Below are 26,190 nucleotides of genomic sequence, written 5' to 3'. Positions count from 1 at the left end.
TGGTATGTGTGCGCCTTCCATTGCAGGGTTTGCAGCCGTTCTGCTCGACTAAAGGCCCAGGGATTTGGCTTCTGTCCAGTGTGTTTTGGAAACCATGGGACACCACTGCACTAACGTGTTTACATGCATCTGCTTCTGTCTTAGTGGCTGCTATGCCTCCATTATCTGTATTAGAGACCCTGTTTGATGTTACCGATAAGGACCAGTGCTGAATGGAAGAAGATAACCATTATCCTTTTGCCAGAGTTGGAAAATAGTGAGAACCAATTTAATTGAGCAGACTTGAGGATTTGCTTTATTTATCACAAGTTTCTTTGATGATATGAGCTCTACAGTTAGAAATGTAACATTGATCAGGAGGTCCCTGGGCATTACTTTTTTTGAATGTCCCATGACTTCTCCATCCTCTCCCTCCTCCCTGCACAATGAACATGGCTTAGTTCTAGTGGAGGGAGGGAGTTCTGTCTGCAAGAGTTAAGAGCACTATACTGCATAAAATGGTGTCAGGGAGCTGCACAGAGTGTAGACAGGAAGTGGCCAGGTGCAGGGAAATGGGAAGTCAGTCAAGGATTTCTGAGAAAGAATTGGAAAAAAAATAAAAGCAGATACCTCTAATTGTGGATGGAAAAAGATGGCTAGTTTAGACTTCACATGAAAATGTTTGACCAAAAGTAGAAAAAGAACTAAGCCTGGGAAAAGATTAAAGATAAATAATAACAATAAAAATAACAACAAAAGATAACAAACAGAAACATCTTGACTTTAATATAGTGATGGAATTCAAAGTGCTGTAAGGATAAACCATCCAGAAATGATAGTGTGTGCCTTAAAAAATTTCTGCTCAATGTGTTATAATATTTGACTCAAATAGGTTATTTTTGTAAATGCTAAACTAGTGATCCCAGGTTATGTAAGCCCAGGATAGAACCAGAAGATTTAAGTATATTACTTGCCCTAGGGTGGGTGGAAGGTATGTGGTGAGTGTTTTGGGGTTGTGGGGGGTGGGCAGGGATAGAGAATTTAGTCAGATGTTTTTTCTAGGCCCATCTTTGTCACTGATAATAATTATGGCCTTGCACAAGTCATTTTAACCTTTCTAGCTCTTAAAGAGTGGGATTCAGTGAACTCTAAGGGCCTTTCAGCTCTAAAATTTTAGGAGCCCGTGATACCAACACATATTACATTCTAGTTATAATTATATCATCTCAGAATGAAATGTGTTTTAAAGTGCAATTTGGGAAAAAAATCTTATTTAGGGAATAAATATGGGCCGGAGAGAAGAACTGATGGTTCCTTAAGAATTTTCCCTCGGGAAAATTTGGAAAATGCAATAGATTTTCAACAGGAAATTTGCTTTTAGGATCTACACTGTGTTTTTCTGCATAATTAATGGCCATGGCTGGTTTGCCGTAGGTTTTTCAGATTTAAATGTGGGAAAAGCCATACATGTATTATAATTATAGCTATTACTGTTCCAAGTCCTAGTGACTCCATAAGGAGTTTATTAGTTATATAAATGATACTGCCTCTGTCTTCAGAACTGCAAGGTGGACCCTGGTTTTCTAATTGAAGCCGAATTGGTTGGTGGTTCTTATATCATAAAACGGTGGTATTCAGAAGCGTAAGTGGATTGTTGCCAGTACAAGCACCCGTAATACTCCCATTCTTTTCACGTCTAGGCCTACTGGTCATCAGGCTATTGTCTGTGCTAGTGGTCATTTGCTTATAATCATTGTTTTTCCTTTCTTGACTTCCTCCAAAGTGGTAAAGTGAAATTCCTCATGTGGTCCTGTCTGCCCTCCCTCTTCTAGTCTCCCCATCCTACCCCATCCAACTCTCAGGCCAGGGCTGCAGAAAATGGAAGGCTATGGCTCCCTATCATTGTGCACTCTTATTACAGAGCCAAGGATTATCACGAGTGAAGAGGTCATTATTCGAGAAAGCTCTGCTCTCCCCGTCACCCTGCAGTGTAACCTTACCTCCAGCTCTCACACCCTTACATACAGCTACTGGACAAAGAATGGAGTAGAACTGACTGCCACTCGTAAGAATGCCAGCAACATGGAATACAGGTGAGAGGGCTTAGCAGCTCCTGGTAAGATGGGAGGCAGCATGGCTGAGCTTACTTGACATTCATAATCCATAATTTTGCTATGTGGGAGAGACATGAGATGTATATGGTCCTCTTCTGTAGAATCTAATCCAGTATATCTGGAGTGAGGCCCAGGAATCTTTATAAAATATTCCTAAATGATTCTCATGAGCAGCCAAGTTTGGAAGCCATAGATGATCCCCTCACTATGGTAAGAGAGAAACTGAGGGCATAGGGAGTCATTTGCTCAGGGTAATAATGCTTGTCATTAGAAAAGTCAGAATGCAGGTCTTTTGACTTAATCCAGTGGTTTGAAGAATCAGATTGAAATCTGCTTTAGGACTCTTAGAGCAAGATCACCCTAAGTGATCTTTCCACTGGGTAGATTTCCTAGTGAATTACCTTTTAGAAGTGTTTAATGTGACCATAACCTGATCAGGACCTGATACAGGGCTCTTTAGTGATCTAGAATAAGGATAGTAGCCTGGAAATATCCTTTGATGAAAGTGGGATATTTGCTGGCTGAAGTTACCTGGAACCTAAAGATTTGGTGCTTTTTTTGAATACCTAGAACACCTGACGTCTCACCTTTCGGAATAGTTTGTTCCTGGTTGAAAACTGATCTGGAAGAGGATCAGCTAATGCTGCTTGGCAGGACGATGCAGTACAAAGAAATTGTGCATTGGAGTGAGACCAAGAAAACCTGTGTACCCAGTAGTAGCAAGGACATTCTGCATTATTTTGCAGAATTGAGATCTTTTCATACCCCTTATTTAATTGATCCACATTAACTTTGTGGATCCTCCTCCTTTTTTGGGGTAAGGAAGTTAAGACTCAAAGAGTTATAACTTTTGACTGCTTTCATGGCCAAATACTGTATCTAATAAGTTTCAGAAGCAAGGCTAGGTTCCAGGTCTTCTGACTTGCTAGAATGTAGGTCATTGTTTTTTTTCTGCTGTACTATCCCATTTAGTGGCAAGTTAATTTGTCTCCAAAGTAGTTTCTTCTGATATAAAATTGGAAATAGAGCCTCAGCTATATCCTCATAGTTTAGAAAAGGTTAATCAAATAGAGATGTTTGGTGAAGTAAAAGGCATTTATTCTTAGTCTGTCCATTAGTTTTACAAGTTTGGTTTTTTATACTACCTCTTTCAAGGTACCAGACATCCAATCATGTTTCTCTTGGGTCTTATACTGTGTTACCTACAAAGCTTTGAATTATAACTTTATAAAGTCTGAGCCTGACTTTATAAAATGCCTCTTCTCTTTTTCTCTCAGCTTATTTGAAGCTCTCCAGAGGTGTTCTGCATTGTCAGAGTTTTTCAGGGAATCTGTGTTCTCCCACATTTTGTGGAATAACAACTGATGAGTCCCTTGGGCCACCTAGTAAGTCAGCCATGGAGCCAGTCTCAGACCCTGCTTCTGCTTAGCCTGTAGGGGACATTTTCCATTTGCTTCAGTTGCTTCTCAATAGCTAGTCAATAGCTAGGGAATGTTGTGGGGAGATTTGAGCCCATAGACATGGCCTCAAGCTTGGTAGTCATCTTTCCAAGTCTTCTCAAGGAACTTAGAGTCAGTCTAAGCCCTGAAGATATAACTGCTGCTGCCTCTTCAAACTCTGGAACATTTGCTAAGAGCAGCTGACTTTGTCTGTTTTCCTATTGGGAGCATATTGATTTAAGAAGAGGCACTTGTGTCAAATTGAGAAGACTCTTGACTGCTACTCTTAGAATATTGTGCTGCCATGGATATGCTGAGACAGTCCTGAGGATGGGCTGTGTCCCTCCTCATCCATAGTCTCTCAAGCCGTGTTTCTTTTTGGGGATGAACAGTAAGATAGATAAATGTGTTGGGCCAATCGGTGGTTGAGGTTAGAAGTTTTTCTCAGGCATTAACTAGTGCAGTGGAGATTTGACCATCACAAGTATCATTTTAACCACTGAGCAAAAGATCAGGAGCTATGTAACGTTTATCCTCTGATCTGGAGGCTCTGTTGTTTTTCTGTTTTCCGTAATTCCGCACCAGCCTTTCTGCACATGTTTAGGGGGTGTGTGTAGGTCAGAGTGCACTGAGCTGATATGAACCTGGTCCTCAGGGTCAAGACAACTTTTTGGGATCACCCTGTGGGATTCAGAGGAAGTGCTGTTCTGGCCATACAAACTTCTTACAGTTCTTTCTGTCACTCTGCTTACCTTGGTCTGGATCTGTGCACAGCTATTCACTCTGAGTTAGGTTCATTCAGTCATTTGTCTGTTTATTCCTCTACTATATTCCAGGCACTATGCTATGTGCTGGGTATAGAATTGTGCACCAGATAAACAGTGCCTATCCACATAGAACTTAGTCTGTTGGGAAAATGGACATACATCAATTAATCACATAAATATATAATTACACGTTGTGATACGTACTGTGAAGAATTATAGCACGAGAGAGAATGTCCGGGAGGGAGATGGCACTTAGGTTGGGGGTGGAAGGAAGTGACATGTAAGCCAAGACGGACGGAAACGGAGTTAGGCAGGCTAAGAGTGGTGGAAGAGCATTCTGTATAAAGGAACGTCTGGCGTCGAGGTCCTGAGGTAGGGACAAGCTCAGCACATTGAAAAACTGAAGAGAGACCAGCAGGGCTGGAAAGTGGCTGAGATGAGGTTCGGGAGCAAGGCAGGGGCCCTGGAGTTATAGCTGCACCTAGAAACCTTAAAAGTTCAGCTGCGTCTCTGTGGCTGATGCTCTGATGGCAGATTTTTTTTTTTTACTATCCCTGGGTTCTGTTAGTGAGTAGACTTACTGAGATGCATGCTACTAAAATACAGGGTAGGAAGAACAGGATACCCAAATAAGGTCTTTAGGGAAGCACAGAAAATGTTTCCTTTTTTTTCCTGCTCTTATTTATATTACTGGAACTACCAGGTGAGCAAGAAGTTTTTAGTGATGGCTCCATCCTCTATGTCTGAATATAGATTATAGTACTTTATACAGCCCTCAGTTTTGATTACTTGGTTTTTTTTTTTTTTTTTGTGAGGAAGATCAGCCCTGAGCTAACATCCGATGCCAATCCTCCTCTTTTTTTGCTGAGGAAGATTGGCCCTGGGCTAACATCTGTGCCCATCTTCCTCTACTTTACATGGGACGCCACCACAGCATGGCTTGACAAGCGGTGCATCGGTGTGCGCCCAGGATCTGAACCTGTGAACGCTGGGCCGCCGCAGTGGAGTGTGCGCACTTAACTGCTGCTGCACCACTGGGCCAGCCCCATGATTACTTGTTTTGTAGTTTATTTCTCCCAATAGACTGGAGCACCTTAAGGTTAGGGACCATGTATCAGTCTATCTTGTATTCCTGGCACCCAGTAAGGAGTAAAGCATTTATGTTTTGGGATACACAGAAGGAGGTTTTTGCTTTTAGTTAGGAGGAGGTGAGTTGCATTCAGGGACACGGTTTGGAGAACAGGGTCCGTGGTTGCCCCTTTGATTCTCCTTTTATTGTATATTTTCACTGTTCCCAGCTTCCTCACTTGATTTTTCTTCTCATCTCTGCAGGATCAGTAAGCCGAGAGCTGAGGATTCAGGCGAATACCACTGTGTATATCACTTTGTCAGTGCTCCTAAAGCAAATGCCACCATTGAAGTGAAAGGTACAACCCAACAGAGGCTGCAGTGTGAGCCTCTCACTCTCCTTCCGAGACGCAACCTCGGTCTGGACTCTCAGTCTTCAAGCTCTTCTTGTTTCCATTACGGGAGGCAATATAACATGGTTAGGACCACAGGCTCAGGAGCTCAGCTGCCTGGGTTTAAATCCAAACCCCATCATTTACTAGCTGTGTGACTGTGGCGAGTTATTAATTTCTCTGTGCTTCTGTTTCCTCATTTGTAAAACCTACTTCATGGATTTCTTAAGAGGATTTAGTAAGTTAATACAGTAGGTTGAACCGTATGAAACAGCTGTTTTTGTATGTTAAAAGTGTTTGAATGTTGGCAGCTTCACATGGTTCAACCTTAGGTAAAGCTCTTAGAACAGTGCCTTACAAGTATTATTACATAGGCCTCTCCAGTGGGCCAGCAGAATTTGGCAAAGTGTAGTGTGCAGTGTGCATAAATTACTTGTGGATAATTCATTAGAATTTTAATAGAAACGCAGAGTGCATTGGCATCTTAAAGATGAGGCTGTAGCTGAAAGTTCCAAGAAAGAATAGAACTTTAAGAATTGGAGCTACCTAACATCATTAATCCCAGTTTTCCTGTGTTATTTCAGATAAGCAACTGAGACCCAGAAAAGTGAAACCACTAGCTCTATGTCACACAGTGAGTTTGTGGCAGAGCTAGCATAGAACCCGGATCTTGACTCCCTGGCCCATGTTTTTCCATTTTATACAATGACCATAGGGAGGCCGGGCTGCCGTTTGAGGTCAGACTAAAGAGATGAGGGTTTGTTTTTTTTTTAAGTCCTTTTTATTTTCCTTAGGAGGGGCACAAACTTGTTCTTGAAATTTATAGGGCGAGCCATAGAAGCTGGAAGGATAAATTTAGGAAATGGTAAAGGCCTTTATAGCAGATATTCAAGTCTTCCTTAAAATATTTGGTAGACTCAAAATTCAGGTTCAAGGAAGGCTTAGAACATTCAAAGTTTCTATTATATCGTGTTATTAAATGAAAGTAGTATTTTGGTGACATAGCCCTAACTTGTGAGTTGATGGAAGCACGGCCAGTGCCTCCTCTGGTTTCCAGATTGAATTCTAAATGACTGAAGGGGTTGAGTCACAGTGGCAGGGTTACAGTCCATATAGGCCAAAGAACCTGGGATTTGATTAATTCAGTGGCTTTTCTTGGAGAGATCTGGGTTTATCTCTGTTTCTGAAGAATGCCACATTTTTTCAACATGAGGATGAATATGTGAGAAAGCATTTTCTCTGAGCCAGCCAAGGGCCTTTCCCCACCTGGGTGAGCTGAGGTACGTGGGGAGACGTTTCACTTCTCCATATGAGACCTAAGGCCCTGCAACATTTCAGCCTGAGCCTTTGGCACAAAGTCCAAGTGCAGAGGGAACAGGATAGGTGTGGGAGGGAAAGTGGTGTGTCTAGTTAATGGTCCTCTCCAAGGCTAAAGGATAATTAATTACATACAATTCCAAGTCCTGACTAACTATAATTGTATTGATTTGGAGTTAATGATTTCTAAGCAGCACTTTCAGGAGTGAAAACAGAGCTTGTTTTTCCATTGGTTTGGCTGCTTGAGAAGGTGGGGTTCAGTGGCCTCAGAGGCACCTTACTCCCATTCTCTTTAGCAGATATGAAGTAGTGGTCTGGAGGGGCAGAGAAGAGGAGGCTGCAGGCAGGAGTATTTTCAGAGGAAGTTACCTCTTACATGGTATCTAACCATAGGGAAGGTGCGTACTGTGCACTGTTGCATTTTTACTGTACAACAGCCCTGCGAGGAAGATTGAGCAGGAGGTGATATCCTGGTTTTAAAGAAGTAGACCTTAAGAGAATTCTATTTTAGTAATCCTAAAACATATTCTGTGACTAACTGGGACAGATATGTTAGTCTCTCAAGAAAATTCATAAGGAATTCTAGTCTTTCTTCCCTGTCTCCCCTAACACCTGGATAGAAAACAGCTGAATGCTTAATGTCTTTCAGGTTATAGATAGTTTAGTCTGGTAAAGACTGAACATTTGGCTTTTTCTGTGTAAGTTGAAAAAGGTTTGTCGTAGGCCCAGGATCACTTAAGCTAGCTCTCACTTGTGGGTGGGGTAGACAACTGCCTTGATTTAGAGTGGTGTGTGTGTGTGTGTGTTATTCCCAAAGCATTTTCATATCTACTCTCATTTTATTTCCATTTTATTTGCCTCTAGGGTGGGGTAGGAGACAGTTATCTTTTTATAGCTATAATGATTTGAAAAATCTGCTGAGTAATAGGTAAGAGGTGGTTGTACTTAGAACAGAGAAATTCAGGGGATTCAGGGAACGTAAGTGACCTCTGCTGAAAGGAGTCTCTGTGAATCTTTATTTGTAGTTTTAACTAAATTGGCATTTCAGGGTAATATAATTCAGACCATACATACATATTTCTTTAGTACCTGTTTTACACTCAGCCCTTTTCTTCCCCATCTGGCTTTTCCTGCAGTTTAGAAATTCCCTAGGGTGTTGTTTGGGCTCAGCACTATGGAGAATGAAGGACTTAGACTAGCCAGGGACTGGGCCTTATATGTCAGATTACCAGATCTTGAGTTACTTATGGTGTACAAAAGAAAAGAGGGCTGAAGGAATCAGAGGGAGGGACAGGTGTCTGGGAACAGACCTGAGGTGGTGGTGCTTTTCTACCCTAGCCTATAGATCTCTGTCAAGAAAGGAATTTTGAGAATGGTAGTATCTACATGTAATGGGGAAGGCCTTGCATCTGAAATATGGGTTTTTTTCTTTCTCTTTTTTCAAAGGACAAGGATGAGGCACAGCATAAACAAGAAGATACTGTTTAGGATTACATTTCTTAGGTATTTGGCAGGTGACCTGAGCAGATGCTGGAGGCAGAAGATGGAGTCGGGCTGGCCAGGGGAGAGGAAACAGCAATGACTAGACTGGGACCTCTGCCTCAGAGCCCGGCCTCTCTGGAGCTCTGCTTAGATAACTCTGGGGAGGCATCCTTTCCCCTGTTTTTTTACTCTTCAGAGGTTGTGTCTTCCAGAGACTCCACACCTTGTCATAGAGCATTTGTGAATAAATAGGTGTTGAATTTTCTATCCCTATAATTCTTCAACCTTTCTGTAACCCTTACTCCCTTCCTGTTCCCCTTTCTTCCTTTTCTAAATTTAAAAAATGTGCTCATAAAAAAGCAAGTAAAAAATTTCTATGTAATTTACAAAGTTAAGAGAAAACCCCTCTCATGACTCCCAAACCCCGTCTTCATCCCCCAAGTATTTTGATTAATCCAGGAAACAAGGAGTTTGAGTTTTATTGCTGTTTTTAGAAGACGATTTTGGTGGTCATCCAATCGTCTGTAACACACATGCCACTGCCTCTTGTGAAAGCTACATCTTAGCCCCAGGAAGGTTTGGGTCTAGCCTCTTATGAGGCCCATCATTATCTCTGCCTGCTTACTGGGCATTTCAAATGAATTTCAGTCTTTTGGTAGCTGCAAGAGCCAAGATTCATCATGTTTTTCTCCTCCCTACTTCCTACCTTTCTTTCTTTCTTTTTGAAGATTATGACTAAATGTTAGGATTTCTATAAGTGACCTTGCCCTGCATCCCTGTTTCCTACTCTGTTGCATGGCCTTACAAGTGATAGATCAAAGTTCAAACTGGCAGAGATGGACTATATGGTAATGAGGACAAATATCATTATTAAGAGTAATAATACACATCTCACATTTGTATAGTACTTTCAGTTTGCAGAGCATTTTCACGATCATTTATTCATTTGATAGGCAGCTCGTTTGACAGGTGAAGATGCTTAGAGGTTGTGACATCCTTTAGGTCAGAACTGATGTCAAAAGCTGTTTCTGACTCAGAATTTCCCCTACTTGAAAAGTCTTTGAAAGCATAATAATATCCTGAAGCTGCTAGAACATTTTGAACATCGACCTTAGCCCAAATAACCATACCTGTGCTTTCTTTTCTTCTCTTCAGGGTGCTACCCTGACCTTCCTTAATAAGAATAAGAAAAGCTAACATTATTGCACACTTACCCTGTGCCAGGCACTATGCTAGGTGCATTACTTGTTCCTTCCTCTCCTTTAGTCTCCACAACTCTCTGAGGTCAATGCTATTATCATCTCCACTTTCCAGGTGAGAAAATTGAGGCTCAAGGGAATTAAATGTCTTGCCCAGTGTAACAGCCAGTAGAGCCAGGGGTTCTCACCCAGGCACTCAAGCGCCAGAGCCTGTGCTCCTAAGCACTAAGCCATGCTGCTTTGTTCAGCATATAACAATTAAAAGGCCTTGGACTGAGAGAAGAAATGGGTTCTAATCCTGGCCCTGCCATTAAACTTGCTGGGACCCTGGCCAGTCACTTTCCTTCCTTGGGCCTCAGCTTCCCCAAGTGTATGATGAAGTAGGATGAGCTAGATGGTCTTTAAGGTTTTGTAAGGCTCTAACAGTCTGTGGTTCCCTTATATGGACACAGATGAAAGGTTGGGTTATTGAAGGAAATGATTTCTAAGCTTCTTTTCCTAGAGGTAGTGATTGTCAGCTTCTCAGCTTTGAGAATATCACCTCAGTGCTCCTCACACCTCTACTCATTCATCTCCCTGTCTTATGGGACACTCCCTCCTTGTAGTCCCCGGATCTCAAACACTGGTGCCAGGACAGGTCTTAGAGCAGTGGTTCTCAATCTTGATTTAATGTATATGAAATGTAGCCTGGGCATCAGGCTTATTAAAAGCACTCCAGGTGATTGTAGTGTACAGCTAAGGTGAGAATCACTTAGAGGAGACTTCAGTGCCTCATACTCAGTGGTTTCACCTATAGGAAAGGGAAAAGCTTCATCTACAGAAGGCTGCACAAGTCTCAGACTGCTCTAGTCTTCACACCCAATGATGAATCTACTCTGTGTAGAGGAGGCTTATTGAGCCAAAAGCCAGCATCCTTCCTGCTCCATCTTGTCCAATCTCATATTGCTTCTTGGGCTTAGCTCTTGGCTAGCAGTAAATCTTAACTCTCCCTCTGCCTTCAGCCAAGCCTCTGTTTTGCCTATAGCAAAAATGAGGTGTGTCTGGAATTTGATAGGTTGCATAAAGGAAGCAAAGAGTGTCAGTATGTTTACTTGGAAACAGCCCACTCACTGACAACACCTTTAAGGATGGAGTTTTCTTTGAAAATGAATTGCGAGGTTATGAATTTACTTTGAAAAGTGAGCACCAAATAAGCAGTCCATGTAAGAGGCCCCATACCTTGATCCCTTTCTTAGCTCTGTTGTGTTTAACTTTATTTAACATCAGCTTCATTGAACATGCCTCCACTGCCTAAGTTAACACTTTCTACAGCCACTAGCCTGGCAGAGAAGCTGGATGCTTTGCTCTAAGCGCAGGTGGGTCAGGCAACAGAGAGTACTGAGGAACATGCATTTGTCCTCAGCCAAAGCCCCGGATGATGAAATTGGGTCAAGTATTGTTGTGTAACTAAGACTGTTTTGGAATCCCTGTGTTGCCATTCATTAGGATGCTGGAATGATAGACATAAACTAATGTGATGAGAATATGAGTTCATTCCTAAGTGGGTCTGTGATCTCTTTTAAGGGTATCTTTGTTACTTCCTTGTCACATCTACCCCTCACGCTTGCTACCCAGTCTGTGCCTCCCTTAGAGGGGTAAGGCAAGTAAGGAGTATTTGCTCTGTCAGACTTCTCAGACCTACCTTCAAACCGAAAGGACCTGGTTAAGCAGTTCCTTATTAAATGGCAGGCCCATATAAGGTGAGGCACCTTATTCAATATAAATAGGCCATTAATTAATATAATTTGTCAGTATCTAACCTGATTAATCCTTATTAGAGTCACAAACAAAAGTCCTGTCTATATCAACAGAGAGAGAACACATAATAATCAGCATTTCTGATTTCTTAGAACTCTTAATGCCTGAGTTTAAGCCTAGCCTTTCCTTTCCCTAATAGCTCAATTTAAATGTTTATTTTTGACCCTGACCTCCAATCATGTGCTTGATAGATATAATTTAATTCTCACAAGACCTCTATGAAGTATATGGGTATTATTCCCATTTTACAAAAGTAAATACTGAAACTCAAAGGATTTTAAGTGACCCACCTTAGGTTACTCAGTTGGTGAGTAATAGAGTCTCAATAGAGCCCAAATTTCTCTGACTTAAAGTCCAAAGCTCTTTTCTTTACGCTCTAGTATACAGAGTAGTTAAACTCTGACAGGTAGATTCATCCCACCTCAGGTATAGAGTGTTCTAGTACCTCTACCAGCAAAGATAACATTTGGGCAATTTGCTGTGCATTTACCAGTAATGGATATTGTATGTTTTTATTTTCATGGACTCTGTCTAGTTTGGTTTATTTTCCCTTCTGTATGGTAAAGTACAATAAGCATGGCTGTTGGAATCAGACAGCCCTGAATTTGGATTCTTGCTTTACCGTTTACTAGCAGTTTAATTTTAGATGTTAAATAACTTTTCCAAACTTGAGTTTTCCAATCTATTAAAATGGGATAATGTCTGCTTCATCTGGTGGTTTTATTTGTTATCTATTGCTGCTTAATAAATTACCCTAAAACTCAGTGGCTTAAAACAGCCAACACTTATTACCTCATCGTTTCTGTGGGTCAGGAATTAGGAGCAGACTAGTGGGTGGTCCTGGCTCCGGGTCTGTCAAGCTGTTGGCTGGGACTGCAGTCATCTGAAAGCTTGACTGAGGCTGCAGGATCTATTTCCCAGAGGGCTGCCTCACGTGGGTGTTGGCAGAAGGCCTTAGTTCCTCCCTACGTGGGCCTCTCCATGGGCCGTTTCAGTGTCCTAGCATGGCAGCTAACCTCCCCCAGAGTGTGTGATCCGGGGGAGAGAGCAAGGAGAAAGCTGTGTTGTTTTTTGTGAACTAGTTTCCAAAGTTGCACATCTTTACTTCTGCTTTATTTTATTCATTAAAATTGAGTCACAGAGGCCAGCCCACTCTCAAGGGGAGGGAAATTAGGCTCCACTTCTTGAAGGGAAGAATATCAAAGAATTTGTGGACTATTTAAAAACCACCACAGCCCCCCTCTCTGACCACTGGTGACATGTGCTCTGAGAGCCTGGTTACCTTTCTTGCTGTAATCCACTGTCCTGCTCAGCTGGTGGGGCAGGAACAGGGTTTCTGTTTGAGCAGCTACCATAAAGGATAGAGAGAAGTGAAAAAAATTTCACTGACCCAAAGGCTAAAGCAATAGTTGTTGTAATCACTTCCTGTAAGAGTAGAGTGATGTGGCTTGTGTTAATTTTCTCTGCCCAGTACATAGTGATACTTCCACCGTCCCAAGGGTAAATAATCAGGGCATTATTCTTTTGAGTACATTAGGTAGAGGAGATATTCCTAAGCTTCACTTATTAATCTTTGCTAAGTTGAGGAGAAAGCAGCAATTGATCTAACCATTGAAAACGCCTTCTTGTAGGCTTACACTGTGTAAACATGGCCAACAAAGTGTGGTAGAGGGTAGCTAAGTTGCTAGATAGTCTCTGTGCATAGTAGCCTTGAAGGCCGTGTTCACATCTGTACTGAAGTGGATGAATGAAAAGAGGAAGTGGTGTTCTCCTCCTCCTAAACACCAAGGCAAGAGTGAAGACCATCCCCACCCTTCTCCCCAGGTCTTGGCCTTCAAGTCTGTGTCCTTTCAGAATAGCAACTTTTTAGAGGCTGTGGAGCCATAAACCAACTCAACTTTTAGCTTTCTAGGTGGTTCTCATGTGTACTCCTGGGGATAAGTCCCCAAGGCAAAAGCTGGGGGGTACTGAATTCAGAGTACTGTTGGAATTAGTCACATAACTGGGCCAGAGTGGGTATTCTCTGAGGGGCAAAGGTGAATGAAAATGGAAAAATATATCACATGGATTTCTGAAATTTATGTCTTCACCCTGGGCCACTCCCCTGAGCTCCAGACTTGATATTCAGCTGCCTACTTGACAACTCTACTTGGATGTTAAATAAGTATCTTCAACTTAACATGTCCTAAACTTTGAACTCCTAGTTTTTATTACCACCATTGCTCCATTTCCAAACAGAACAGAGTAAAAACAAACAAAAAAACCACCCTGATTCGCTGCAGTCTCTCCTCAACTGGCAACTCCATTCTTTTAGTTACTCAGGCCAGAAACCTTGTGAGTCATCCTTGACTCCTTTTCTCTCACATCCCACATCCAGTCTATTAACAAATATGTTAACTCAACCTATAAAATATATCCAGGTTCTCCTCACTTCTCCTGCTACTGCCCTCTTCCAAACCACTCTCTCCCTTGCTTGGATTACTCTAATAGTCTCCTAATTGGTCTTACTTCCACTGTGTCCACCTAGTAGCTAGAGGAAGTCTGTTAAAACATACACATCATTTCATGCCTGCACTTGGTATTCACCAGTGCCTCCCAGCTGACTCAGGGTAAATGCCAAAGTCATTTCAGTGGCTTACAAAGTCCTATCTGATCTGGTTTCCATTCTCTCTGATTTCATCTCCTACCATCTTCTCCTTGCTCACTGTATTTCAGCCAAACTCCTCCATCCTGTTCCTGTATGTAATGGCACACTTCTGCCTTAAGGCTTTTGCTTTTCCCTCTACTTGGTGTGTTCTTCCTGCAGATATAAGAGTAGCCTACTTCCTTATTTTCTTCATGACTGTGCTAAAATTCACCTCATCAGAAAGGCCTTACGCCACCACTCTGTGATGCGTAGGGTGCTCAACAAATGTTTATCAGGTGAATGAAACACAATTAAAGGCAAACTGTGGTAGCTCTTCTGCTTGTTGTGTCTCCCCACTGCCCCATGATGTTTTAGTTAGTGTATGGCCATGGAACTTATTCCTTGGAGTGCTTAAGATGGTCCTTAATATTCATTGACTGAAGAAAGCACTGAGGAAGGGTGACCAGGTAGACCAGTAGGCGCAAAAAGTGACTTAGTGGGCTGTGGGAGAAATTTGGCCTTTGGGGAACAAGATCAAGTCAGGCTGACCCACTCCCTTCTCTAGTGAGCAATTTTGCCTTGGAAAGCAAAAAGACAATTCCTTTATAACATACTGTCTAGAAAACACTTCACACTGACTAGTACTGAGCAGGCCTCAGTTTGGCAGGCAGTGGTTATAGAGACAGCTTGGGCCTTTGCTCATTCCATTCCTGTCCAGGTGCCTCTAAAGGTGGCCTGGGAAGTACAGTCTGAGAGTAGCAGGACTTTGGATTATTTTTTTTCTTTTTTTTTTTTTGGTGAGGAAGATTGGCCATGAACTAACATCCGTTGCCAATTTTCCTGTTTTTTTGCTTGAGGAAGAGTGGCCCTGAGCTAACATCTGTACCCATCTTCCTCTGTTTTGTACGTGGGATGCCGCCACAGCATGAGTGGTACAAAGGTCTGTGCCCGGGATCCGAACCTGTGAACCCCGGGCCGCTGAAGCGGAGCATATGAACTTAACCACTATGCCACCAGGCTGGCCTCCGGATTATGTTTAAGCCAAGAAAAGTCAGGCCAGTCAGACGGGTACATGGGACCAGCCCATGATATGATGCAGTTGTATAGGCTTTTACAGTCTCAAAATGAATGTTTTGACATCTTATCTATCCAAGGACACTGGATGTAAGCAGGGGCTAGAATTATCTCCATTTGATAATGGATGTAGAACTGAAACACAGAATAATTAAAAAGCCAGCAAAACTGGAATTTGGACCAGGCCTATTGATTCTCTTTCCCATCTTGGCCAACAAAGTGACGTCTGGCCTACTTTGAGTTTTATTACTTTCAGATTACTGTAACTGGTGAGGTATGGTGGAAAATATAGTTAAGATCAAAGAAGGCCAAATTCAAACATTTTGCCCCATCTCAGGCTTCTTGGATCCTTGAAACTTACCTAATTTTTAAACCACAGGTGCTGTTTGTTTCTTCCTAAGTGGTCCCTAAGCAGAGAAGACCAACAGCCTCTAGCATGTTTAGAAATTCCCCCAAGATAGGGTTCATTGAGAATACTGCAAATCAGGTGTACAAGCCAGATTCTTAAGCTGTTAAGAATCTGTCTCTTGGGACACTGGTTGAATTTCCCGTTCATTCCTTTCTTCCCCTTGTGAAGACCAGTTTGCTGGATTCCCTATTTCCTGGGAGAGCCTTTGCCACTGATACTGATCAGACAGTTTCTCCAGAATTGTTTTTACATACCTTGCCATAGGACTTGATTTTTGGTGTTTGATCTCAGGTATCTCATTTCCTTAAGGGAATATATGACATTTGACATAATCCATAATGTTGTTAGTGCTGGTGTTTTAAGAATAAAACCATGACTGGTAGAGGAGATGATAATAGCTTCTGTTTGCATTGTCTTTAAAGGATGGCTTAATTTAGGACAATTGAGCCTGTGCCCTCTTCTGGTAGGTTGGAGAACCACTTATATTATTAGTAGAACTTCACATATAGTAATCCTGGTGTCTGCTTGGGCTGCTTTGGTGGGCGGGAGATAGGGGATGGGGTTGGTTCCATTGCCCTGTTCTGACCTGAAATGCATGTTATCAAAGCTGAGTATGAGGATGGACCTAAAGACTGACTATATAAGAAGTAGGGCTCTGAGCCAATAGGTGGGGTCTTTCTATCCTGTTCAGAGTAGGCTCCCACGGTAACTGTGTTCAACACACTTTCTCACAGCTGCTCCTGTCATCACTGGCCATAAACGGAGTGAGAACAAGAATGAAGGGCAGGATGCCATGATGTACTGCAAGTCAGTTGGCTACCCCCACCCAGAGTGGATATGGAGCAAGAAGGAGAATGGTATGCCCGTGGTGAGTAGGAGGCAGCCCTGGTTCTCTATACCTGGGTCTCTGTGGTTGCTGGAGTTTCTCCTGGGGAGGTCCAGACAGCAGCAGCTGGGCCAGCTGCTGCAGCCTGCTGTACTGGCATGGCTTGGGTCACTCTTTCTGGAGTTATGAACGATTACATCATGACTCTGGGGGGTCACTGACAGTCTCTGTCCAGCATGGACTCCCGATACATGATTTGTCTGTCTGATAAGAGATTAGACTGCTTGCCTTTAAGGTAGGACACTGAAAGAGCTAATCCCAGTCTTAAACTTTTACTATTAATTTAGTCCATTTATCCTAAAGAAAATATTGTTCTTGAAGTGGTCTTAATGTACCTTTCTTGTTTTCTGGGAAGAGAAGGCAATGAGAGCAATTATTAGTATATTCCTGGAATGCAGGAAGTACTGATTAGGAATTGAGGCAACCTGCTGAGGCCCAAGGGCAGCCGTAGACATTGGAAATCTCATAGTATCTGCTCCAGAAAAGGTCAAAGAAAACATCTTTTCCAATCTGGGATGATTTATGATGGTGTTGGGAGAGTCAAAGCTTTAGACTCTCACCTTCTCTCTGATTTAATGATAGTTGACCAGTGTCCTTTTCTGTCAGAGGGGGTGTCCCCAGGCCAAATATGCCCAGCACTATACTTTTCAGGCATCCTCTTTGTTTGTCAGTCTTTATAATCAGAAGGGACCCCAGAGGTCATCTAGTCCAGCTTCTTTGGAAAGGTTACATGTTAACCAAGGTACACTGTGGCAAAACCAAGAGTTAAATCCAGTTTTTTTTATTCAAGTCCCTTATTCTTCCCATTCCATGACCTCTCAGTAATAATATGTCAGGTGGTGATAAGGCCTCTACATGAACAATGATGACTAGATTTCAGAAACCCATTAATAAGGGGATCAGGATAGGAATGGAGAGGTGAAGATGCTGCCTTAAGTATTTTCAGAGCAGACCCTGAAAGATCAACAAAACTTTTCATTTCTAAGGTGCTGGCAAGGAAAGAACCATTTCTCTCTATGGGTCTCTGGGTAGCAGGGCCCTTGAGCTTTTGCTAAAGCAGGTTGGGATTCCTCAATGGGTATTTTCACCTCTCCTGTTCTTCTCATGCCCACGAACTCTTAATTATCTGTTGTATTTTGAAAAACATTAAAAATCAAACATTACTACTTTCTCTTGTTTTCAAGCTATATATCATTTGGGAGACAGAAAACTTAACAAAAGAGGGAAAGGGAAAAGAAAAGCTATTTCTAGGTTGATACCCTTGAAAACCAGTTTATTGAACAGCCTAAACTTGGTTGAGTACTGAGATAAAATGCTTTCAATTTTTTCTAGAAACTGATTTCTGCAATTCTCTATCTTCTTTTTCTAGATAGATCCTATAGCTTTCTTGGACTTGTTTATTGTTAAAGAGTTTATTTCAATCCAGAATTTCAGTTGTCTCTCTCATCTCCTCTCCTGTAGCCTGCAGGGCGTGCCGAGCATTGTCCTCACTCTGTCTTCTGGGTTCTTCTTTCTTCTTTGTGGGGCGGGAAGTATCACTCATCTGACTTTTCTTGTAGTCGACTCTTGGTTGTTGCTGCTTCTGTGGCCTCAACTGACTGGCCTCTGTGTGGCAGGTATCCAGATGCTGGATCTTGTGGGAGCTTGTGTGAGTTCTTTAGGAGACCAGTTATCAGATATGAGAGATCCATTCTGAGTGAACCTCCCTGATTCCTGCTTAGCTCCAGCCACAAGTAATCTAGTCCTGAGCTTCTCACTGCTGGGGTCTGCTCACCTGGAAGGCAACCCTCTTAGGTGGAGGAAACTTGAACATCATGGCTCTTCCAATGGTAGAAGTGTAGGTTGCTCTGCCTTCTTATCTCCAAATAACCCTTTTCCAAGATTGAGAGGCATAGGACACATCAGCCAGTCTCCTGCTAAACAAATATCCACTGGAAAAAGAGATACTTTCTTCTTGGCACCCCTAATCTTAGAGTGATTCTCTTGGTGCCTGTTCCACTTGGCTGCAGGGTGGAAAGATACAATGCCAAGTGTAACTTTTCCTAACACCTCCAATCCTGTCCTCTCTTTCATAGACTGGGAAGGAGTAATGTGGTTTAGGTGAAGACTGGGGATAACATAGCCTGATGGGGCTCCTTTTCAATAAGCCCTGGAAGGACTATCTACCCTCTATTTGTTTGAGCCTTTTTTTAAAGAATGTGGGGTACTTTTGATGGCTCTCTCTTTAGTCATCAGTTCTGTGACAGTAGGACAAATCCCACACAATATCTTATTATGCCTTGATTGAAAAGGTGCAAGTTTCTTGCATATGATGGTATTCAAAAAATACCCATTGAAGGTTTGTAGACCAAAGATGATACTAATCACCTCTGGTCATAAGTGAAAAACATGGAATTAGTGAGTGGAGCAGGAGTTAGAGAAGTTGGCAGCTTTCCAAGTCCCAGAATGGCAGTTTCACAGAATAACTCTTATTTTAAAGGCTGTTTAAAAGCCTTTAAAATTTAAAATTTAAAGGTTGTTTAAAAGCCTTTAAATTTCATTTATTTTTAAATTTAAATTTAAAATAATATTTAAAATTATAAATAATTTTATTTATTCATTTCATTTCAGCCATAACCCACACTCAAATGCAGACACCGTTGTATGCTATAGCTAGACATCATTCTGGGGATTATCTTCCCCTTTCCTCCCTCCTGTTTCTGATTATGCTTTAGTTGTTGCATAACAACTGACACGTGAGTCAGTGTTTCCTTGCCAGTATCCCATGAGATGAGTGCAGCAAGCCTGTCCCAGCTCCACCCAGACCCCTGGTCATGTACCCTCACCTCTGCCTTCCCACACGTGCCTGGAGCCCTCCTGTCCTGTGTGATCAACTCTCCTCCTCCACAATCTAGTTCAAATGTTAGCTCTTCTCTGAAGCTTTCCCTGACTCTTTCTGGCAGTGGCCACTCACTCTGTGCCCCACAGTGCACAGCGTACCCTCTGTTGGGGCTTCTTACCATCTTCCAGTAACTATCCCTTTGAAGGTCTGGTTCCCTCTTGAGGCGAACCTCCTTGTTCATATTTGTGTCATACTTTTCCCTATCTCACCTCTCCCTTAGTGTAGGATATAAAACATGTAGCATACATTAATAAATATTTGTTGGTTGACTGAATAAACTTTCCTTTAACCCTGTAATTCTGAAAGGAAAGAGAAGTTATGAATTTCCCCCCACTCTGACTAGGAGCAAGTTCTTAGCATTGTTTCTTGAGGAAGTTTAAGGAGACTTTGCAGAAGTCACCAAGCGTGAAGTAAATGCACTGACTTGGAAGTCATCAGTCAGACAGGCCTGAGGTTACGAGATATGCCTGACCATGGAGGTAACACCTCTTCTCCATCCTCCTCCTGTTATAGTTTCTTACCTGATGTTTGAAGCAGTATTTTCTAGATTGAGGTGATCTTTTCTGGGTCTACAGGGTAGAACCTCCATTCACTTCATAGAAGTTGGAGAAGTCTGGAGGACCAGTGGCAGGGGACGCTTTTACCCTGGCTCTATCAGAAGCTTATTGATTTGTTGTTATTGTTAATATTGAAGGGAAGTCAGTAACGAAGTGCTCAAAGTTCCTTGGACAAAGATGATACTAGACACTGCTCTCTCATCCCAGCCAGTGTCCTGCTAAGAATGGAGAACATCACCCTGTCTTGGGCACTAACTCGCCTAGTCTGATGTCTGTGTGTTCCTACTTTTTCTGCTTCCGAGCAGGAGATTGTCAATACCTCCGGCCGCTTCTTCATCATCAACAAGGAAAATTACACCGAGCTGAGCATCATGAACCTCCAGATCACAGAAGACCCTGGCGAGTATGAATGTAATGCTACCAACTCCATTGGCTCCACCTCTGTTGTCACCATCCTCAGGGTACGGAGCCACCTGGCCCCACTCTGGCCTTTCTTGGGAATTCTGGCTGAAATCATTATCCTTGTGGTGATCATTGTTGTGTATGAGAAGAGGAAGAGGCCAGATGAAGTTCCTGACGGTAAGAGCATCCCTACAAAATAGCTGTACCGTTGGGGTTGTTTCCATGGGCTGGTTTCTAAGCACCCAAAGAGAATTATAAGGATGTTGGGATTCAGTCCCAAAAGGAGAGAAGGAAAATTCTTATACTGGTTCCTACCCCCCTACCCCTAAGATTAGCCACCTAGAGCTATAATTATTAGCTCTGTCCCTGCATTTGGGTGTTCTCCAAACCCCAGTCCTCTCTGCCCTTCAGGCCCCATATGGGGAATGGGCAGCTCTCAGTCTCTTTGTTCAGCTCTGTCCTCCTTCAATACAGATCATCAGGCAGATTGAGCTTGAGGAGAATCCAAGTCAAGCCTAGAAGCCACCCCAAGATCGCAGGCCACTGGCCTTTCAGGCAGATTTAAGGTATCTAATTGGTTGTCACATGGTTGCCTGGTGTAGCCCCTGGTAACTGCCCCAGCCCAGTCAAACCATTCTCAGGAAAAGCCATTGGAACCAGCCAGCCTTTGGTTCCCTTGGTTGGCCCCTTCAATAGGTTTTTAAGGTTCTTGGTGAAGCCGGCACCTCCTGTTTGGCTTTTCTGTCTACCTGACAGACAGGAATGGTGGAGAGCATCTGATGCACCCACCACCCCACCCAACCCCCACCTTCAGTTTAAGACAGAGGTAGCTAAGCAGTAACACCTGGAGTCCACGCCCGAGGCAGCACCCTCAAGCTGGTCTAGGGTCAGAGAAGGGAGTAGATAGTAGTAGCAGAATCACAGTGAGTTCTTAAGCATTGGAAAGAACAAGAATCTTCGATTATTGGACATGCTTAGAGTCAGAAAAGTCCTGGGAAATTTTTGTATGCTTTTTGTCATGGTTGTTCCATTTCTAACCCTGTGATATTACAGTCGGGGGGAGCTATTGATGGAGACTTGTATCAGTAGAACTTCTGAATCGTAACTAGCTACCCGTCCCACCCTCCCACCCTATAACATCACCAGCAAAAACAAATTAATTGGCTAGCTAACTATAACCACCACTTGCCTGTCACTGACTAGACCAGAAGGGTATGCACCTGAGCTCAGTGGAGGCTGACTCTGGGTGATGGTGAGGATGCCAACTCCAGTCTGACTGTTCTGGGCCTGTGCTTGTGCACTGTGGTACTGTACCCTGCCCCACAGACTTGTCTGTGTCCCTCGGGCTGACCAGCAGGACTGCAGCACCCACCATGTGTGTCAGTGGAGAATACTAAGGGAGGTCTAGTGCTCCCTCAGAAAGAGTGCAGCCCTGAAGGCATGTTTGAGAGCTTCAGACTCCAGAAGGAGGTGTTTGAGAGCAACAGCCACTTCCCCTTCTTTTCTTTACTTCTCAGCAGCTCCTAAATCTGTCTTCACTAAATAGAGGGAGTATTACAGTGAGGCTGGTGAAAAGGGCTTTTGTTGAAACTAACGATGCATGTGGGAAGACCTGGTGGCCTCCCCTCCATATGTGCATTCACCGGTGAGCTAGATGGAGAATGGCATGGACATCAGCTGCCCAGAATTTTTACTTTCCTTCTCCTAGGTCCACATAACTGCTATTCTATGAAGTGCAGCTGCTTTCTTGGAATTTTCTTATATGCACAATGTTTTTTTCCTCTAAATTTTTCTCTTTCCTGCTAGAAATTAGGACTCCCAAGGCAGACTACCTGTATTTATACCTGAGAGTAAAGGGGGAGAGTTGCCTCCCTGTGTGTTTTCATTGTTGGCTCTTGGAGAACATTTATACCTCAGTCCTGAAAAGGGCTTTTTCATCCCCTCAGAATGGCCTTTGCTTTGTTAAATATCACCTTTCTCAGCCTTCCCTTGGGAAAGGTTGAGCAGCAAAATGTCAGGTAGGAAAAGGCAAAGATGAGCTTCAAAACCGGATTTATTTTAAGATGAGCCTGGCTGCCACTCTCTTGGCAGAGTGACACAGTGGCTTAGCATGTCCCCATCAGAGGTTCCAGTCTTCCTAGTAGGAAACCACTTCATTTTCCAGGTTGCTGTCCAGCATATGTGGAAGACCTTCAGGTTAGATTTGAGAAATGGTTAATGTTGGTTCTATCTGACAAGTGCAGACACCTGCCCAGGGAAGCAGCTAGTTGTTCTTCAGAGCTCCATGGCTGTTGAACTCAAATGGGTACTAGTTTGTTATAACAGACATCTGTGGCCAGCAAATCTGAACAGCTTCCTGGAGGGAAAATAGCTCTTTTAAGCTAAATTATCATAGTGAATGAATCCTACATAAAAGAGATGACTGTAGGGTAAGTGCAAAGTAAAACCTCCTTGCTTTAGTCTCTTGAAAGAATAAGCAGCTTTTCCTTTTGTGTTGTTGTTGAATTGGGGTGGAAAATCTGGGGTGCTGGAATTACTGCAGTGTTGACCTTCTCTCCGTTCCCTTCCTGACAGCCAGTGTGGTCCAGGCTCCATTCTCCATCTCCACATCCCTGCCCTTGCTCCAGCATGTCCATCCCATAGTTTGCTCCTTTGTCTCTCTACCTCCTCCTCTCGACTCCTCCCTGCTCCTGCTCCCCTTGTTTTCTTCTCTCCTCCTCGAAGTAATGATTTAAAAAAAAAAGTTGATTGTTCCTCAGTGAGTTCTCCTTATGCTGTGGCTTTTTCTTCTTTAGCCAGTTTCCCCTCAGCTGCTTTGTAGTTCGTGGGAGAGAAAACTTACCTCCTGTGCTTTCTTCCCATATGCTTCTCCCCAAATTTACAGAAAGATATATGCATGCACTCCTTTTTGAAATGAATGAAGAGGTACATTATATCTGATAAAAATTTGGAGTTTTAGAGGTGATGAATTTTTACCTATCAGATAACTGTCTGTGGCTCTGTGTTGACTTATTTATGCCATTATGAAAATGGATTTTTTTAATAGGTGTGACGTGCTTTTTCTCTGCCAAATTGGTACTTTATTATCAAGATATACCTATGATTTCTTTCTGACTCACTGAACTTTTTTTATATGAAAAAAGTTCATATAAAACTCAGTATTCCTATTTGGGCAGTCTGTGGGTTCTTGGTAACTCAGGCCCTTACTAGAAAAGCACTAAATGAACAACACAAAAGTATAAAAAAACACAAATTTGAACTTACAGAGTTTAGTCTGAGAATGTTTCATTAGAAAAGCAAATATTGCTTTAGATTTCTCAGATAGAAAATGCCTAGAGTTAAGGTTGAGCTGCTTCCAGAAAAAAAAGCCTATGTCTTTTTGTCTACTGGCGTATACTCAGGATATTTTATAAGTGAAACTCAGATCTAAATCCCTTTAGGCCCCTGTTCTGGTCTCGCTGAGAATCAGTGCCCAGTAGGTTGTCTTGTAGGTAGATGTTCTGCACATCACCTTTTACCTTCAGTGTTTTCAGTAACAGGTGAATCATGGAGCCAAATAAGGGCATTGTTTTTTCATTTACCTCTTGACTACATTCTCTAAAAATGTTAAATGACAATTCTCTAAAAAGACTAGGTCCAGCCAGTGTCCCTCTAGCCTTCCATCCATCTTACAGCTGGACACATGCGTGGAGCACACCTTCTGTGGGTTCCCTGCCGACTGAACCTGGGATCAATGAGTGTGTGCTTTCAAGTGTCCCCTCCCCAATCCCCTGGGGAGGTGGAGAGTGAACATGCTTAGCTGCTGGGGCCTTCAGTTCTGCTGGACATTTAGTGACCTCAAATGAAAACAACAGAAGCTGATTTAAGAAAAGAAGTGCTGGCATCAAAAAGAGTTTTATATTTTCACGTTAGAGGGATAATTTTTATGAGCAAGTCAAAAGGACTCTTCCCTTAAGTTACTACTGGTGGAGAAGATATTTGAGGTTTTGGGGGGACCATTTTTAGTGGCTCTGATATATCCAAACTCTTTTAGACACTTTAGAATTAAGAGCTATTCTGATGTTTCAAAATAGATTAGTTGTTCAAAACATTTGGTAGCATATGAAGCTTTACAACGGGCCAGGAATGTTGGAAAAGAAATGTGACTTTATAAAATGACATGCAAAACACACACTTTGTTGTCTCTTCACTAGGGGTCATCTGGGTCAGTAACGAGTTAACTTATGGAGAAAATACAGTGGGACCAAACAAGGAAGGAAATTGAAAGTAACCGTTAATCTCCCTTGGGTTTAATGCTACTCTGCTGAGATCAGGCAAAATTGAAGTGGGCTTAGAAACCATAAAACCCTATCCTCAGTGAGATGAAGGCAGTGAAAAAGGAGCTTTGACCAGTCAGCTTTTGATCATTTGACTTTAAAGCCATCTTTTTGGAGGTGATACTGTATCAGGTAGTGCATTATTTACTAGGCATCGCAGAGCATCCTTCCAGATTAGGAGGCAGATGTAGGGGAATGAGGGCTCTAGTGCATTCGGTTGGGAAGAGGACAGATAAACGAGTGTGTGCAACAGCTCCACCAGGAACTTCACTCTCATAAGATGGATTCCAGAAGCATCTTGTTTCCATTCTCCCCCAGTCCTCTTCCTCTCATCTAGCCAGTGGCTGTGAGTAACACCAGGTGGAGAGAACAGTTATTGTGTAAGCAGCTATCTTTTGGCCTGAGGGTTTTGGGGGTATGTTGATATTTGTCGGTTACTATGACTTCTTTTTTTTCCCCCCTCAATTGCATCAAACCCTTAAAACATGGTGGTAAGTGAGCGATATGCATGCTTTTGGAGTTTGTTTAATCTCCGCTTCAGTCTATACGATGCACAGTTCATGATGTTAACACTTTTCTTCAAGTTTACTTCATTCACTTTCACAACTAATTTGGATTTCAGTTTGCTGTTTAATCCTCATTTACTTTGATTTTCATACCTCTTTTCTGTAGTTCTGTTCTTTCCCTCTCTCCTGATGTCCCTGTTAGGGGTCAAGTTGTTTTTCTGTCTGACCTGTAAAGGGAGCGTGGAGCTGCAGATAGTGATTCAGTCCAGGAAAATAGGAGACATGAGGTTCTTTTATTTGTTCCTTGTAAATGTGGAATTGGCTTTGGGGAGAGAGAGATGAAGGGGCTTATGAGATTTAGACACTAGTGTGAATAGCAACTGCTCCCACTTGCAGGCATGGCAGCTACACCAGAGCCACGGTTGCTAAAACTCCTACATGCAGCCTTGTGCAAATTATTGGCTTGTCGGGCTGCAAAATGACATTTACTAGCCAGACACCAGGGCGTACCCCCACTACCAAAAGAAGGATGAGCGTGAAGTGCTTGCGTTGGTGCCGACAGCGTCATGCTTTGAAAGGATTAGCTTGGCTATTGCGATCCCCCCTCCCCTGCTTTTCTTTTAAAATTGGGAGGAGATTGATGATATTCTTGTGTCAGCTGTCTTGCTTTAGAATTTTGTATTTTCGGGTGCACAGCCAGGGTACTAAAAATATTCTGTTTGCTCCCATGTCTTTTCCGTTAAGTCCCTGAAGTGCTTAGCTCCTAGCATGTAGCTGAGCTGGCTTGGCTGGGATGCTGAGAGCATTAGGGTGTTGTGGTAAGGGAGGATTTAGGCTGGGCTTGTGTGTCTTAGTACCTGGTATGTCTGTAACTCCACTGCATACACAGCACACAGATGTGTTGGGTGTCCTTAAGTCTTAGTTTGTTCTCTGTACCTGTTTGACAGTGTACTGTTGTTAGTAGTAGAATCCTGTGGAC

At 42.7% G+C, this 26,190-nt stretch overlaps 1 protein-coding gene across 1 annotated transcript in view; it reads left to right on the top strand.

Annotated features, from left to right (window-relative positions):
- Positions 1-26,190, top strand: part of NPTN (neuroplastin) — a 68,927-nt gene that overhangs the window by 38,934 nt on the left and 3,803 nt on the right. Inside the window, exons 2-5 of the mRNA XM_058542031.1 lie at positions 1,901-2,072; positions 5,632-5,726; positions 16,398-16,531; positions 20,293-20,566. Coding sequence (XP_058398014.1) covers positions 1,901-2,072; positions 5,632-5,726; positions 16,398-16,531; positions 20,293-20,566 — 675 coding nt within the window. The remainder of the gene's footprint in view (positions 1-1,900; positions 2,073-5,631; positions 5,727-16,397; positions 16,532-20,292; positions 20,567-26,190) is intronic.

The sequence above is a fragment of the Diceros bicornis genome, chromosome 5 (genome assembly GCF_020826845.1).
Source record: "Diceros bicornis minor isolate mBicDic1 chromosome 5, mDicBic1.mat.cur, whole genome shotgun sequence".
NCBI classification, from domain to species: Eukaryota; Metazoa; Chordata; class Mammalia; order Perissodactyla; family Rhinocerotidae; genus Diceros; species Diceros bicornis.
This window is presented reverse-complemented; position numbering and strand designations above follow the sequence as displayed.